Source organism: Pseudophryne corroboree, chromosome 2 (assembly GCF_028390025.1).
Source record: "Pseudophryne corroboree isolate aPseCor3 chromosome 2, aPseCor3.hap2, whole genome shotgun sequence".
Taxonomy (NCBI): domain Eukaryota; kingdom Metazoa; phylum Chordata; class Amphibia; order Anura; family Myobatrachidae; genus Pseudophryne; species Pseudophryne corroboree.
The window spans coordinates 605,617,536-605,635,343 of record NC_086445.1 but is presented as its reverse complement, the minus strand read 5'-3'; the positions used below and the strand labels follow the sequence as shown (position 1 = coordinate 605,635,343).

General features: G+C 47.0%; 1 protein-coding gene and 1 pseudogene across 2 annotated transcripts in view; both read left to right on the top strand.

The window, feature by feature from the left end:
- The window catches only part of SH3BGRL3 (SH3 domain binding glutamate rich protein like 3), a 48,966-nt gene extending 43,959 nt beyond the window's left edge, over positions 1 to 5,007 (top strand). For both annotated transcript variants that reach the window (XM_063957209.1, XM_063957208.1), the window contains one exon: positions 4,549 to 5,007. Coding sequence is in view for 1 of the 2 variants with exons in the window: in XM_063957208.1 (XP_063813278.1) it covers positions 4,549 to 4,617 (69 nt within the window). In the remaining variant the exon portion in view is untranslated. The remainder of the gene's footprint in view (positions 1 to 4,548) is intronic.
- LOC135051962 (5S ribosomal RNA) lies at positions 1,922 to 2,040 on the top strand (annotated as a pseudogene).
- Positions 5,008 to 17,808: the final 12,801 nt, after the last annotated feature.

Sequence of the window (17,808 nt, the reverse complement as noted above, 5' to 3'; positions counted from 1 at the left end):
GGTGCTAATAATACCTGTGATGTTAATACCAAATGTTGTGATGGGCTAATTGTAAAAGAATTGGCAGAAAGAAAAACAATTTGTAGACAAGTGCTTGGAACCATAGGAAAATAACTGTTTGATACTGACAGATTGATATCAAGTGTCTCAAAGAGATAACAAGTGGAACAATTAACAGAATAGTAACATATCAACAGTTCTATCATAAGATGAGTTATTACTTTTATGTCTGACTGATATCAGAGCTGCAGAAATACATTGCATAATACTAATGGTTGAAAATAGCTACTATAAATCTTTGCTCCAAGTGGATTTTGAAAAAAAAAAAAAAAAAAGGGAGAGGAGAGAGAAAAAAAAAACTAGATGAGATACTGAGCCCGTAAATATGCCTGATTCAAAACCAAACACAGCTCTGGTAATCCATTATAGCTCCACAATATCATATATCATAAGATGGAGAGGCGTACGCTGCCGGTTGCCTACAAGATGGGTATTATCATAATCTGATATAGATTGGTTTTGTAAGACAGTATATATAATATATACAATGAGCATAAGAAATGAATACCAGGTAGATATATAGAAGTGACCAAGCCTGGTGAACGGGCGAAACGCGTCTTCCGTACCCCACTGCCTGGGTGACAGCCGACCTCGGACAGCCTGAACTTCCAGCAGCCCCGTCTTACTCAGCCGCTACAGCAACGAGCCGCCAAACATTGCCGTGACGGGACACCGGACATCGCGCTCCTCTCTCCCTCATCTCGGACACAGACAGCCGCATCAGCCCTGCAGTTACATCGTACAACTGCAGCCCGCAATATCACTAATTTGACAGACTTTGTCTCTGAAACAGACTAGATAGACTGATCTGCTCTGTGGCTGCAACGCACAGTGCAATCTCAGCAAACACTGTATCCTGCATTCGCGACACGTCTGGACCTTGAAACGGACATCCCTTGTGTACACTGTATCATGCCTCATACCAGTGGCTGACCGTTCCTTCCATTTGCGGGTAACATCTGTATAATTACAGTATATTTTCTATATATCTACCTGGTATTCATTTCTTATGCTCATTGTATATATTATATATACTGTCTTACAAAACCAATCTATATCAGATTATGATAATACCCATCTTGTAGGCAACCGGCAGCGTACGCCTCTCCATCTTATGATATATGATATTGTGGAGCTATAATGGATTACCAGAGCTGTGTTTGGTTTTGAATCTGGCATATTTACGGGCTCAGTATCTCATCTAGTTTTTTTTTTCTCTCTCCTCTCCCTTTTTTTTTTTTTTTTCAAAATCCACTTGGAGCAAAGATTTATAGTAGCTATTTTCAACCATTATTATTATTATTATTATGCAATGTATTTCTGCAGCTCTGATATCAGTCAGACATAAAAGTAATAACTCATCTTATGATAGAACTGTTGATATGTTACTATTCTGTTAATTGTTCCACTTGTTATCTCTTTGAGACACTTGATATCAATCTGTCAGTATCAAACAGTTATTTTCCTATGGTTCCAAGCACTTGTCTACAAATTGTTTTTCTTTCTGCCAATTCTTTTACAATTAGCCCATCACAACATTTGGTATTAACATCACAGGTATTATTAGCACCCTGTAATTGATCGGCATTTGTGTAACAATTTCCCTGCAGGACCTTTTGTCCATTTATATCTTATCAATTTTACCTAAACAACTTTAGACCAGTATTGTCTCTTTTTCTTCTTCCCATTTTTTCCCACTTCTTCTAATTCAGGACTCTCACCATTGATTCAGGGGTAACCATCCCTGTCTAACATTGGCAACAGATCCCCTATTTTCCTCTCCAATCTACATCCACTCCTTTGCCTCTCCATTTCGTGAACTCTCATCAGTGATTCCTGAGCCTTCGATATCAAATATTTCTTCTACTATCATACCACACTGGCAACGCCCGAATCCTTCCGATCTTGGAAGCTAAGCAGTGTTGGGCTGGGTTAGTACTCAAGTGGGAGACTCTTGAGGAATACTCAGTTTAGTAGAAGCTCTAGGACGGCTTTGCTCAAGCGTCTAATACTGACAGCAGATTCATCTCACTTATTCAAGCCTTTCGACTTTATCTGTCTCTACAACATTTATAATAGATATAGCGGACTATCATCAACCTAATATCTGTATAATTCTATTCACATACCTACTCAGGATTCATATAGATATACTTTTTCAGGCCTCCTGCTGTTATTTTCTGCATTTTTGAACCCAGGCAGTTCAGAACTATCATTCAGTATTTACACTGTATAAATGTGTTCTATGTTCTCCTACCCTCCCCTTTTCTGACTAGAACTATTATTCAGTATTTATACTGTAAAAATTTGTTCTGTTTTCTCCTACCCTCCCCCTTTTCTGATACTTCTGACAGTATATTCTACTACCATTTTATCGATTCTTGCTAATAAAATTTACATTTTTTAACATTGTTTCTTCCGAGACTTCGATACATATACATATAAGAATGCGCCCACAAAAGAGTCTTCTTTTCTCTTCCTTTTTTTTGCATGTTACATTACTGACTCAGGGTGCACCACCAAATTTAAGATTATTAGAAAACAGTGGTTTTCTCTTTTTACTTATTACATTTTGGTCTTTATATTATCTATTAGATACATTATTCCCCAGTGCGGTATACCCCCCATACATTCACTTTGTATTAGCGACAACTAATTTGTATACAGCAGTATCTACTACTTTTTTGCTGTGTTGATACATAGGATTGCCTTAATTTATTTGTTTTTTATTGAGTCATTGTTTTAAATTAATCTAGTTCAATACCCAGTCTGTCATTCCTATCATAGTGGCTCTGCTGTGATTTGTCAGAGCGTGAGTAAAGTAACTCTTGTTAGAACATTGTGGTTTTAGCTATTGCTTTATATATAGTCAATGGTTTTTCTAAAACTGACCAATCAGAGCAAACCCACTCTGATAAGAATGACAGGCAATAAGCTTATAATTCTCAAAGGACCTCCATTAGGGAGGTCAATCCCGAGATTCGGGATTGAAAAATGCTGAAACCCGGGATTCCCGAGATTGAGTAGGTCAATGAAAATATTATTTATTCTGTACTTTTTCTTAAAGAAAACGAAAAAACAAAAACAAAACTTGTATTGTTTTCTTATGGGCCTGTGCTGCTGGGCCATGAATGTTATTTTATTTCAGAGCTCAGCCAGGGCCCCATCACCACAGGTTTAAAATAAATAACATTCATGGTCCAGCACAGTCACACAAGAAAAAAAAAATCTTTCAGGACCCCCAGACGAGCCCCGTCCCAGCCCCCCCCCCCCCCCCCCCCCAACACACCACAGGGTGAAAGGAATGAATATAATCATGGCCCAGTCCCACAGGAAAATGATGCTGCACCATTGCACTCAACCCCACATGCCTGTTATAAAATAACTTCACTGACTCACCCTGGGCCTCTCCAGTCCTCCTCAGTCTTTCCTCTCCAAAGGAGCAGCAGGCAATGTCTCACTGGGCGTGGGGCTGCTGGGTGGTGTAGCGCTATTCTGGCACTGCTGCAGGAACGCAGCAGGGCTCCCTGACTCCCATTCCTCACAGTCCTTACTCCTCTAATATACTCCTCCTGTATATACCTCCCTCCGACACGGTCTGTAACATGGCAGTTAGGAGCGGATTGGATAGTACTTTATCTCCAGCCACTTGATTTCTCTCCAAGGATTTGTAAATAGCCCCCTTAGTATACATGTGCAGTTCAAAAATCTGCATTTAGTGTTAAAAATAAAATAAATAAAAAATACCCTGCAGAAACTGCATGAGTGCGATGTCTGTTCAGTTTGATTTAGTTGACTTTTAATCATCCCTGTCATCCTCTTATACGGTTTGCTTTGTAACCCCCAGATCACAACGTGCTGCATCTGGGTGTGGTTAGTTTTATCGACAATGTTTAGGTCGACCACTATAGGTCGACAGTCACTAGGTCGACATGGATGGAAGGTCGACATGTGCTAGGTCGACAGGTCTAAAGGTCGACATGAGGATTTTTTTTTTTTTTTTGGTGTCGTTTTCTTCGTAAAGTGACCGGGATCCCAAATTAGTGCACCGCGTCCCCTCGCATGACTCGCTTCGCTCGCCATGCTTCGGGCATGGTGCCTTCGCTCCGCTACCGCTTCGCTCGGCACACTTTACCGTTCCAATCGTAGTCCACGTGGATCGTTAAGTATGAAAAAATAAAAAAATAAAAAAAATTTGAAAAACTCAAGTCGACCTAGCACATGTCGACCTAGAAACCCTGTCGACCTTCCATCCATGTCGACCTAGTGACTGTCGACCTCTAGTGGTCGACCTAAACATTGTCGACCTAGACACTGTCGATCTTCAGACCGGATCCCGCTGCATCTATCCCCATACAATGTTACAGAAAATACTTGTTTCTGTTTGTGCTGAGAAATCATTGTGTAGCTTACCGTATACTGTATTTCTCTGTGTTTAAAATATTGCTCCTATTTTAACATGTTTTCCTTTTATTTCTTTATTTGCAGAACCATGAACAGCTTATGGCTGCTGTGGAGGATGAATGCCTGCTTACATTTTTAGAGGGGAAAGAATAAACCTGCTCTGCAATGAAACTCAAACCACGCTGCATCTGTTCTGCCCACCATTTCCTATGTTACACTCTATTGCTAACCCAGTAGTGTAGCAATTCATTATTTTTTTTTTTATCTTTTATTATTATTTTTTTACCTAAAATTTTTGTCATTCCAGTTTTATAAAATTACATTCCTGAGTAATTTACTACCATTCATTCCAAAGTATTACCATTTAACTGGAAGCCTAGAGACCATTTATTGCCTTGTGATGTTACAGAACCCCCTTTCCCTTCTGGCAGCTTGATGGCCTCCCATCCTCATTCCTTTCATAACTGTGAATTCAATTTGTATGTTTCCTGCCAAAGAGGAAGTTAGTCTTCCAGTCGATTTAATAAATTTGTTTCACATTAACTCAGTTCTCTTTATTTGTAAATTTGGTAAATACTGGTAGCATTAACTGTGGTGGTAAACTGTATGAGAAGACAGTATTTTGATCAAGTGTACGAGGTGTGGCTATTAAATAATGAGACTGTACTTGTAATATAAACCATACTGTGTGAGATAAAAGGGAGTGGGGGAACATTGGATTATCCCAAAACGTTTTGGCAAGTCTCACCCCTCTCGCACGGATAGTTTTGCTGTCATGCAGCGTTTGAAGAAGTTGTGTTTATTCCTGTGCGACGTAAAAATGCTTAGTTAAAAAAATAGGATTTTAATACCTACCGGTAAATCCTGTTCTCCTAGTCCGTAGAGGATGCTGGGGTCCACTTCAGTACCATGGGGGTATAGACTGTTCCGCAGGAGCCATGGGCACTTTAAGACTTTTTTAGAGTGTGAACTGGCTCCTCCCTCTATGCCCCTCCTCCAGACCTCAGTATAGGAACTGTGCCCAGGGAGATGGACATTTCGAGAAAAGGATTTACTTTTTAAGTTACTGGTGAGATTCATACCAGCTCACACCTCAACCATGCCGCACACATGGCACTCATCAAAATACATGCCAACGGGCATGAACAATACAGCAAACGTGCTGAAAACGTAAACAAATTAACAACTGCAGGTAAAGTACGCACTGGGTTGGGTGCCCAGCATCCTCTACGGAGTAGGAGAAAAGGATTTACCCGGTACGTATTAAAATCCTATTTTCTCATACGTCCTAGAGGATGCTGGGGTCCACTTTAGTACCATGGGGTTATACCAAAGCTCCAGTACGGGCGGGAGAGTGCAGATGACCCTGCAGCACCGATTGACCAAACTGTAGGTCCTCATCGGCCAAGGTGTCAAACTTGTAAAACTTAGCAAACGTGTTTGCCCCTGACCAAGTAGCTGCTCGGCAAAGTTGTAATGCCGAGACCCCCCGGGCAGCCGCCCAGGATGAGCCCACCTTTCTAGTAGAATGGGCAGTGACTGAATTCGGTATCTGCAATCCTGCCGAAGAATGAGCTTGCTGAATAGTACCTCTGATCCGGCGCGCAATAGTCTGCTTAGAAGCAGGACACCCAATCTTGTTGGGAGCATACAGGACAAACAGTCTCTGTTTTTCTTATCCGAGTCGTTCTTGCGACATAGATTCTCGAAGCCCTGACCACATCCAGAGACTTTGAAGCAGCGAAGGTGTCCGTAGTCACTGGCACCACAATAGGCTGGTTTATATGGAACGAAGAAAACACCTTTGGAAGAAATTGTTGACGAGTTCTCAACTCAGCTCTATCTTCATGGAAAACCAAGTAAGGGCTCTTGTGAGACAAGGTCCATAACTCAGACACCCTTCTTGCGGATGCCAAGGCCAACAGCATGACCACTTTCCAAGTGAGAAATTTCAACTCAATCTCCTGGAGAGGTTCAAACCAATCCAATTGAAGGAATCGCAACACCACGTTAAGATCCCATGGTGCCACCGAAGGCACAAATGGTGGTTGGATGTGTAGCACCCCCTTCACAAATGTCTGAACTTCTGGAAGGGAAACCAATTGTTTCTGAAAGAAAACGGACAAGGCCGAAATCTGGACCTTGAATGAACCCAATCGTAGGCCCGCATCCACACCCGCCTGGGGAAAATGGAGAAAACGTCCTAACTGAAACTCTTCTGATGGAGTCTTCTTGGTTTCACACCAAGACACACATTTTCTCCAAATACGGTGGTAATGTTTAGACGTTACTCCTTTCCTGGCCTGAATAAGAGTGGGAATTACTTCTTTTGGAATACCTTTTCGGGCTAGGATTCGACACTCCGTCAAACGTAGCCGCGGTAAGTCTTGATACACGCACGGCCCCTGCTGCAGCAGGTCCTCGCGGAGAGGAAGAAGCCGAGGATCTTCTATGAGCAACTCCTGAAGATCTGGATACCAAGCTCTCCTTGGCCAGTCTGGGACAATGAGGATTGCTCGAACTCCTGTTCTTATTATTTTGAGAACTTTTGGTATCAGTGGAAGTGGAGGGAAGACATATACCGACCGAAACACCCACTGGGTCACCAGTGCATCCACTGCTATTGCTTGAGGGTCTCTCGACCTGAAACAATATCTCTGAAGCTTCTTGTTGAGACGAGATGCCATCATGTCTACTTGAGGAACTCCCCAAAGACCTGTCACCTCTGCGAAGACTTCTTGGTGGAGGCCCCATTCTTCCGGATGGAGATCGTGTCTGCTTCCCAGTTGTCCACTCCAGGAATTAAAATTGCCGACCAAGCTTTTGCATGTCTTTCTGCCCAGCGGAGGATCTTTGACACCTCTGCCATTGCCGCTCTGCTTTTCATTCTGCCCTGACTGTTTATGTACGCGACTGCTGTTACATTGTCCGACTGGATCTGTATGGGTTGATCTTGAAGAAGATGCACCGCTTGTAAAAGGCCGTTGTAAATGGCTCTCAACTCCAGAACGTTTATGTGAAGACAAGTTTCTTGACTTGACCATCTTCCTTGGAAGCTTTCCCCCTGTGTGACAGCACCCCTGCCTCGAAGACTTGCATCCATGGTCACCAGGATCCAGTCCTCAATCCTGAATCTGCATTCCTCTAGGAGGTGAGAATTGTGTAGCCACCACAGGAGCGAAATTCTGGCTTTGGATGACAGGATTATCCTCTGATGCAGTGTAGATGGGATCCGGACCACTTGTCCAATAGGTCCCACTGGAATACTCTGGTATGGAATCGGCCAAACTGCATGGCCTCGTAGGCAGCTACCATCTTTCCCAACAACCGAATGCATTGATGAATCGACACTCTTGTTGGTTTCAGGAGCTGTTTGACCATTCTCTGGATCTCCAGAGCCTTTTCTACTGGAAGAAATACCCTCTGTACTTCTGTGTCCAATATTATCCCCAGAAAGGACAATCTTGTCGTCTGTTCCAATTGTGACTTTGGAAAATTTATGATCCAACCGTGATGTTGAAGTATTGTCAGGGAGAGTGCAATATTCTGCACCAGCTTTTCTCTGGACCTCGCCTTTATCAGGAGATCGTCCATGTAAGGAATTATATTGACTCCTTGCTGTCGAATGAGGGCCATCATCTCCGCCATTACCTTCGTGAAAACCCTCGGAGCCGTGGAGAGTCCGAACTGCAACGTCTGAAATTGGTAATGACAATCCTGCACTGCGAATCTCAGATAAGCTTGATGCGGAGGATAAATGGGAACATGTAAGTAGGCATCTTTTATGTCCACTGACACCATAAATTCCCCCTCCTCCAGACTGGAAATCACTGCTCTCAGAGATTCCATCTTGAACTTGAACCTTTGCAGGTAGAGATTCAGATTTTTCAGGTTTAGAATTGGTCTGACCGAGCCGTCCCGTTTCGGAACTACAAATAGACTTGAATAAAAACCTTCTCCTTGTTGTAACAAGGGAACCAGGACAATGACTTGATCCTGACACAATTTTTGTATTGCTGCTACTACTTCCCTGTCCGGGACAGAAACTGGTAAGGCCGATTTGAAAAAACGGCATGGGAGAATGTCTTAAAACTCTAGTTTGTACCCTTGGGACACTGTTTGTACGACCCACGGGTCTAGGCCCGATTGAACCCAGAAGTGACTGAAAAGTTTCAGACTTGCCCCCACCTGAGCGGACTCCTGCAAAAGAGCCACAGCGTCATGCTGCAGGTTTGGCAGAAGCAGAGGTTGATTTCTCATACGTCCTAGAGGATGCTGGGGTCACATCAAGAACCATGGGGTATAGACTGGATCCACAGGAGACATGGGCACTTTAAGACTTTCAAAGGGGTGTGAACTGGCTCCTCCCTCTATGCCCCTCCTCCAGACTCCAGTTTAGAATCTGTGCCCAGGCAGACTGGATGCACACTGAGGAGCTCTACTGAGTTTCTCTGAAAAGATTGTTAGGTTTTTTATGTTCAGGGAGACCTGCTGGCAACAGTCTCCCTGCTTCGTGGGACTTAGGGGAGAGAAGTCAGACCTACTTCTGTGAGTTTAAAGGCTCTGCTTCTTTGGTTACAGGACACCATTAGCTCCTGAGGGTCTGATCGCTAGGTACGCCTAGATGCTCGTTCCCAGAGCCCGCCGTCACCCCCCCTTGCATAGTCAGAAGACAGGTGAGTAGAAGAAGACCAGAAGACTTCAGTGACGGCTTTGTGGTGCCACGCTGCGCGCCATGCTCCCACACTCAGAGGCACTACAGGGTGCAGGGCGCGGGAGGGGGAGCACGGCGCCCTGGGCAGCATTTTAGCCTCAAATGACTACCTGGCAAGAGCGGACTAAGTGCCAGGGCACTGTCCGGACCCCCGCCAGTATAATTTTTTTTTTTAAAAGAGCGGGTTTGAAGCGCGCCATTATGAGTGCGGGGCTTAGCCCTCACAGCACACAGACCGGCGCCATTTTCTCTACACAAGGCTGCAGAGACGCTGGTCCTTCCTCACACTGCTGTGCAAGTAACAGGGTGCAAAATGGGGGGGGGGGGCACAGTGATTTTGGTGCATTATATGTAACTTATAAAAGCGCTGCAGGTCTGGGACATTTTCTGTAGTGTTTTCAGACCGGGTTTGGGCACTGGGGTGTGAGCTGGCAATATCTCCCTCTGTGTCTCTCTAACAGGCTTTACTGTGGGTCTGTCCCCTATAGGCCCAGTGTATCTGCGTGTGGTGGGTGCACGTGTGTCGACATGTCTGAGGCGGATGCTCTTCCCAGGAGGAGACTATGTTAGGGACACAAAAACGGCTGTGGGAGTGACCCTGTCGGCACCGCCAACACCTGATTGGGTGAATGTTTGAGTGCTCTGAATGCAAATGTGGCTCTGATAAATAAAAGATTAGATAAATCTGAGTCTCAGAACCAGGCTTGGAAAAAATCCGTAGAGGATGTGTTGTTTCAAGTCCAGACCCCCTCTGGGTCACAAAAACGTTCATTTGCCCAGCTGGCAGACACGGATACCGACACGGACACTGACTCAAGTGTCGACTATAGTGATGCCAGATTAGATCCAAAACTGGCAAAGAGCATTCAGTACATCAGGGGTGGGGAACCTCCGGCCCGCTGGCCGTATAAGGCCCGCGAAGCCATTTGGTCCGGCCCACCAGCTTGTGTCAGTGACGACACGCTACCGCTCAGTCCGGCGGCAGCGTGTCTCAGCTGTCAGAACAGGGAGGAGAGCGCGGCTGTCGGGTGCGAGCGGCGGCGTGTATGACTTGAAACCAGCCGCCGGTTCGTGAGCCAATCAGAGCTCGCGGGCCGGCAGCCAATCAGAAGCCGCGGCTGCCGGTCCGCGAGCTCTGATTGGCTCTCGAACCGGCGGCTGGTTTCAAATCCTACATGCCGCCGCCGCCCAACATAGCCGCGCTGTGGGGACATCTGTATACCTGGCACTGTGGGGACATCTGTATACCTGGCACTGTGGGGACATCTGTATACCTGGCACTGTGGGGACATCTGTATACCTGGCACTGTGAGGGGCATCTGTATACCTGGCACTGTGAGGGGCATCTGTATACCTGGCACTGTGAGCGGCATCTGTGGATCTGGCACCGCACTATTGGGGGCATATGTGTATCACGTCCCATTTTCTCTAACGTCCTAGTGGATGCTGGAGACTCCGTAAGGACCATGGGGAATAGACGGGCTCCGCAGGAGACTGGGCGCTCTAAGAAAGAATTAGTACTACTGGTGTGCACTGGCTTCTCCCTCTATGCCCCTCCTCCAGACTTCAGTTAGAATCTGTGCCCAGAAGGAGCTGGGTGCATTTTAGTGAGCTCTCCTGAGCTTGCTATTAAGAAAGTATTTTAGTTAGGTTTTTTTATTTTCAGAGAGCTCCTGCTGGCAACAGACTCTCTGCTACGTGGGATTGAGGGGAGAGAAGCAAACCTACTAACTGCGGCTAGGTTGCACTTCTTAGGCTACTGGACACCATTCGCTCCAGAGGGATTGAACACAGGAACTTAACCTGGGTCGTCCGTTCCCGAAGCCGCGCCGCCGTCCCCCTCGCAGAGACAGAAGCCGGTGGGTGAAGCAAGAAGACTTCAAAATCGGCGGCAGAAGACTCCTGTCTTCATATGAGGTAGCGCACAGCACTGCAGCTGTGCGCCATTGCTCCCACACTAACCCACACACTCCGGTCACTGTAGGTTGCAGGGCGCAGGGGGGGCGCCCTGGGCAGCAATTGAGTACCTCCTGGCAAAAAGCAGCATATATACAGCTGGCCACTGTATATATGCATGAGCCCCCGACATTTTTTACACAAAATCGCGGGACAGAAGCCCGCAGCTGAGGGGGCGGGGCTTCTTCCTCAGCATTCACCAGCGCCATTTTCTCTCCACAACTCCGCTGAGAGGAAGCTCCCCAGGCTCTCCCCTGCAGACTCACGGTAGCAAGAGGGTAAAAAGAGAGGGGGGGGGCACATAAATTTAGCGCAATAATCATAAATACAGCAGCTACTGGGTAAACACTAAGTTACTGTGTAATTCCTGGGTTATATAGTGCTGGGATGTGTGCTGGCATACTCACTCTCTGTCTCTCCAAAAGGCCTTGTGGGGGTCCTGTCCTCATATAGAGCATCCCCTGTGTGTGTGGTGTGTCGGTACGCTTGTGTCGACATGTTTGACGAGGAGGGCTATGTGGTGGCAGAGCAGGTGCAGATGAATGAGGTGTCTCCGCCGACGGCGCCGACACCTGATTGGATGGATATGTGGAAGGTGTTAAATGATAATGTAAACTCCTTGCATAAAAGGTTGGATAAAGCTGAAGCCTTGGGACAGTCAGGGTCTCGGCCCATGCCTGATCCTACAGCGCAGAGGCCGTCAGGGTCTCAGAAGCGCCCACTATCCCAAATTGTTGACACAGATATCGACACGGATTCTGACTCCAGTGTCGATGGCGATGATGCAAAATTGCAGCCCAAAATGGCTAAAGCCATCCGCTACATGATTATAGCAATGAAGGATGTATTGCACATATCAGAGGTAAACCCTGTCCCTGACAAGAAGGTTTATATGTTTGGGGAGGAAAAGCAAGAGGTGACTTTTCCCCCTTCACATGAGTTAAATGAGTTACGTGAAAAAGCGTGGGATTCTCCTGATAGGAAAGTGCTGATTTCCAAAAGGTTACTTATGGCGTACCCTTTCCCGCCAACGGACAGGATGCGCTGGGAATCCTCCCCTAGGGTAGACAAAGCTCTGACACGCTTATCTAAGAAGGTGGCCCTGCCGTCACAGGATACGGCCTCCCTAAAGGATCCTGCGGATAGAAAGCAGGAAGGTATCCTGAAGTCTGTTTATATACATTCAGGTACTCTACTGAGGCCGGCAATTGCGTCGGCCTGGATGTGTAGTGCTGTAGCAGCATGGACAGATACTCTGTCTGAGGAACTGGATACCTTAGACAAGGATACTATTACTGACCCTGGGGCATATTAAAGACGCTGTCCTATATATGAGGGATGCCCAGAGGGACATTTGCCTACTGGGCTCTAGAATAAATGCAATGTCGATTTCTGCCAGAAGGGTCCTGTGGACTCGGCAATGGACAGGTGATGCCGACTCTAAAAAGCACATGGAGGTTTTACCCTATAAGGGTGAGGAATTGTTTGGGGACGGTCTCTCGGACCTAGTTTCTACAGCTACGGCTGGGAAGTCAAATTTTTTGCCATATATTCCCTCACAGCCTAAGAAAGCACGGTATTACCAAATGCAGTCCTTTCGATCACAAAAGGGCAAGAAAGTCAGAGGTGCATCCTTTCTTGCCAGAGGCAGGGGTAGAGGAAAGAAGCTGCACCATACAGCTAGTTCCCAGGAACAGAAGTCCTCCCCGGCTTCCACTAAATCCACAGCATGACGCTGGGGCTCCACAGGTGGAGCCGGGAGCGGTGGGGGCGCGTCTCCGAAATTTCAGCCACCAGTGGGTTCGCTCACAGGTGGATCCATGGGCTATACAGATTGTGTCTCAGGGATACAAGCTGGAATTCGAAGTGATGCCCCCTCACCGTTACCTAAAATCAGCCCTGCCTGCTTCCCCCATAGAAAGGGAAGAAGTGTTAGCGGCAATTCACAAATTATATTTCCAGCAGGTGGTGATACAGGTTCCCCTCCCTCAACAGGGAAGGGGTTACTATTCCACAATGTTTGTGGTTCCGAAACCGGACGGTTCGGTCAGACCCATATTGAATTTAAAATCCCTGAACATTTACCTGAAAAGGTTCAAGTTCAAGATGGAATCGCTCAGAGCGGTCATTGCAAGCCTGGAAGAGGGGGATTTTATGGTGTCTCTGGACATAAAGGATGCTTACCTGCATGTCCCCATTTATCCACCTCATCAGGAGTACCTCAGATTTGTGGTACAGGACTGTCATTACCAATTCCAGACGTTGCCGTTTGGTCTCTCCACGGCACCGAGAATATTTACCAAGGTAATGGCGGAAATGATGGTGCTCCTTCGAAAGCAAGGTGTCACAGTTATCCCATACTTGGACGATCTCCTCATAAAGGCGAGGTCCAGAGAGCAGTTGCTGATCAGCGTAGCACACTCTCAGGAAGTGTTGCAACAGCACGGCTGGATTTTGAATATTCCAAAGTCGCAGCTGATCCCTACGACTCGTCTGCCCTTCCTGGGCATGATTCTGGACATGGACCAGAAGAAGGTGTTTTTCTCGGTGGAGAAGGCTCAGGAGCTCGTGACTCTGGTCAGAGACCTCTTAAAACCAAAACAGGTGTCGGTGCATCACTGCACGCGAGTCCTGGGAAAGATGGTGGCGTCATACGAAGCCATTCCCTTCGGCAGGTTCCATGCAAGGACTTTTCAGTGGGATCTGTTGGACAAGTGGTCCGGATCGCATCTTCAGATGCATCGGCTGATCACCCTATCCCCCAGGGCCAGGGTGTCTCTTCTGTGGTGGCTGCAGAGTGCTCACCTTCTAGAGGGCCGCAGGTTCGGCATACAGGACTGGGTCCTGGTGACCACGGATGCAAGCCTCCGAGGATGGGGGGCAGTCACTCAGGGAAGAAACTTCCAAGGGCTGTGGTCAAGTCAGGAGGCTTGTCTGCACATCAATATCCTGGAACTAAGGGCCATATACAACGCCCTGAGTCAAGCGGAGCCTCTGCTTCGCAACCAACCGGTGCTGATTCAGTCAGACAACATCACCGCAGTGGCTCATGTAAACCGCCAGGGCGGCACAAGAAGCAGGGTGGCGATGGCGGAAACCACCAGGATTCTTCGTTGGGTGGAAAAGCACGTGCAAGCACTGTCAGCAGTGTTCATTCCGGGAGTGGACAACTGGGAAGCAGACTTCCTCAGCAGGCACGACCTCCACCCGGGAGAGTGGGGACTTCATCAAGAAGTCTTCACACAGATTACAAATCGATGGGAACTGCCACAGGTGGACATGATGGCATCCCGCCTCAACAAAAAGCTAAAAAGGTATTGCGCCAGGTCAAGAGACCCTCAGGCGATAGCTGTGGACGCACTAGTAACACCGTGGGTGTTCCAGTCGGTCTATGTGTTTCCTCCTCTTCCTCTCATACCCAAGGTGCTGAGAATCGTAAGAAAAAGAGGAGTGAGAACAATACTCATTGTCCCGGATTGGCCAAGAAGGACTTGGTACCCGGAACTGCAAGAAATGCTCACAGAGGACCCATGGCCTCTGCCTCTCAGACAGGACCTGTTGCAACAGGGGCCCTGTCTGTTCCAAGACTTACAGCGGCTGCGTTTGACGGCATGGCGGTTGAACGCCGGATCCTAAAGGAAAAAGGCATTCCGGATGAAGTTATTCCTACGCTAATAAAGGCTAGGAAGGACGTGACAGCACAACATTATCACCGTATATGGCGAAAATATGTTGCTTGGTGTGAGGCCAGGAAGGCCCCTACAGAGGAATTCCAGCTGGGCCGGTTCCTGCACTTCCTACAGTCAGGAGTAACTATGGGCTTAAAATTGGGGTCCATAAAGGTCCAAATTTCGGCCCTATCCATTTTCTTTCAAAAGGAACTGGCTTCACTTCCTGAGGTTCAGACGTTTGTTAAGGGAGTGCTGCATATTCAGCCCCCTTTTGTGCCACCAGTGGCACCTTGGGATCTTAACGTGGTGTTGAGTTTCCTAAAATCTCACTGGTTTGAGCCACTTAAGACCGTGGAGTTAAAATATCTCACGTGGAAAGTGGTCATGCTATTGGCCTTAGCTTCGGCTAGGCGTGTGTCAGAATTGGAGGCTTTGTCATGTAAAAGCCCCTATCTGGTTTTCCATATGGACAGGGCAGAAATACGGACTCGTCCGCAATTTCTGCCGAAGGTGGTGTCATCTTTTCATTTGAACCAACCTTTTGTGGTGCCTGCGGCTACTCGTGACTTGGAGGATTCCAAGTTGCTTGATGTAGTCAGGGCTTTGAAGATTTATGTAGCCAGGACGACTGGAGTCAGGAAAACTGACTCGCTGTTTATCCTGTATGCATCCAACAAGTTGGGTGCACCTGCTTCAAAGCAAACTATTGCTCGCTGGATCTGTAACACGATTCAGCAGGCTCATTCTGCGGCTGGATTGCCGCATCCAAAATCAGTAAAAGCCCATTCCACAAGGAAAGTGGGCTCTTCTTGGGCGGCTGCCCGAGGGGTCTCGGCATTACAGCTTTGCCGAGCAGCTACTTGGTCGGGTTCAAACACCTTTGCAAAGTTCTACAAGTTTGACACCCTGGCTGAGGAGGACCTTGTGTTTGCCCATTCGGTGCTGCAGAGTCATCCGCACTCTCCCGCCCGTTTGGGAGCTTTGGTATAATCCCCATGGTCCTTACGGAGTCCCCAACATCCACTAGGACGTTAGAGAAAATAAGATTTTACTCACCGGTAAATCTATTTCTCGTAGTCCGTAGTGGATGCTGGGCGCCCGTCCCAAGTGCGGACTTTCTGCAATACGTGTATATAGTTATTGCTTAATAAAGGGTTATGTTATGTTGGCATCCATTGTTTGATGCTCTGTTGTTGTTCATACTGTTAACTGGGTATGTTATCACGAGTTATACGGTGTGATTGGTGTGGCTGGTATGAGTCTTACCCTGGATTCCAAAATCCTTTCCTTGTAATGTCAGCTCTTCCAGGCACAGTTTACTTAACTGAGGTCTGGAGGAGGGGCATAGAGGGAGGAGCCAGTGCACACCAGTAGTACTAATTCTTTCTTAGAGTGCCCAGTCTCCTGCGGAGCCCGTCTATTCCCCATGGTCCTTACGGAGTCCCCAGCATCCACTACGGACTACGAGAAATAGATTTACCGGTGAGTAAAATCTTATTTTAACTGGCCACACCCATTTTTTGGTGCGCGCGCCTCCGGCGCTCACACACAGTACCTCTAAGGGTCAGACCTACTGGGGGGCAGGGTAATTTTTTAAGTTGAGAATTTTTGTATGGCCTCAGAAGGACTTTATAAATATAGAAATGGCCCTCGGTAGAAAAAAGGTTCCCCACCCCTGCAGTACATGATTGTGGCTATAAAAGATGTATTACATATCACTGAGGACCCTACTGTTCCTGATACTAGGGTCTGTATGTATAAAGGGAAGAAACCTGAGGTAACATTCCCCCCCCCCCCCCCCCCCCATTGTGGGCAAAGCTCTGTCACGGCTATCCAAAAAGATGGCTCTCCCGTCCCTTTACACGACAGCCCTAAAGGATTGTAGACAGAAAAATACATTGAAATCCATTTATGTCACCACGGGTACATAGGGATAGCATTCTTTTGACACTAGGTCATATCAGGGACGCTGCAGTCTACCTAAAGGAAGCTGCGAGAGATATTGGGCTCTTGGGATCACGGGCCAATGCCATGGCAGTCTCAGCTAGGAGAGCATTGTGGATTCATCAATGGAATGCTGATGCTGACTCTAAGGGTGTGTACACACGGTGAGATAAATCTGAGATTTTGACTATATAGTCAAAATCTTATGAAAAGTTAGTGCATATCTCCTGGTGCTAGGCAGCTTGCGATACAGATTCAATCCCGATGCGCGCTCCCGTGGGGTCTGTATCGTAAGGCTAGATAGACTGTGCAGGCAAGTCAATCTTGACTATCTAGTGTACAATCTAGTACAAAGTATAGTCAAAACTGGCACTTAGTCAAAATCGTACATAGACAAAATCTCAAGCACAGATAGTCAAAATATGTACAATCGGTGCTATCTGGGCTCTGAGGGAGTTCAAGGGAAATCACATAGTCAAAATCGAACATAGCAGGGATCTCACAGTGTGTACACACCCTAAGAAAGCTATGGAGTCTCTACAGTATAAAGGTGGTGTGTTTGGTGACGGCCTCGCTGATTTGGTATCTACGGCTACCGTGAGTAAGTCATCATTTTTACCTTATGTGCCTGCACCACAAAAGAAAGCACACCACTATCAGATGCAGTCCTTTCGGCCCAATAAATACAGAAAGGGCCGAGGGTCTTCCTTCCTTGCTACTAGAGGAAAGGAAAAAGGTAAACGATCACCGCCCGTGGCCGGATCCCAGGAGCAGAAGTCCTCCCCGGCTTCTGCCAAGTCCACCACATGACGCTGGGGCTCCTCTGTGGGAGTCCGCACCGGTGGGGGCACGTCTCAGGCTCTTCAGTCAGTTTTGGGCTTGTTCGGCCCTGGACCCATGGGTTTTAGAAATAGTGTCCCAAGGGTACAAACTGGAGTTTCAAGACGTCCCCCCTCACTGATTTTTCAAATCAGCCTTACCAGCTTCTCTTCCAGACAGGGAGGTGGTATGCGCCGCAATACAAAAATTGTGTCACAATCAAATCATTGTCAGGGTTCC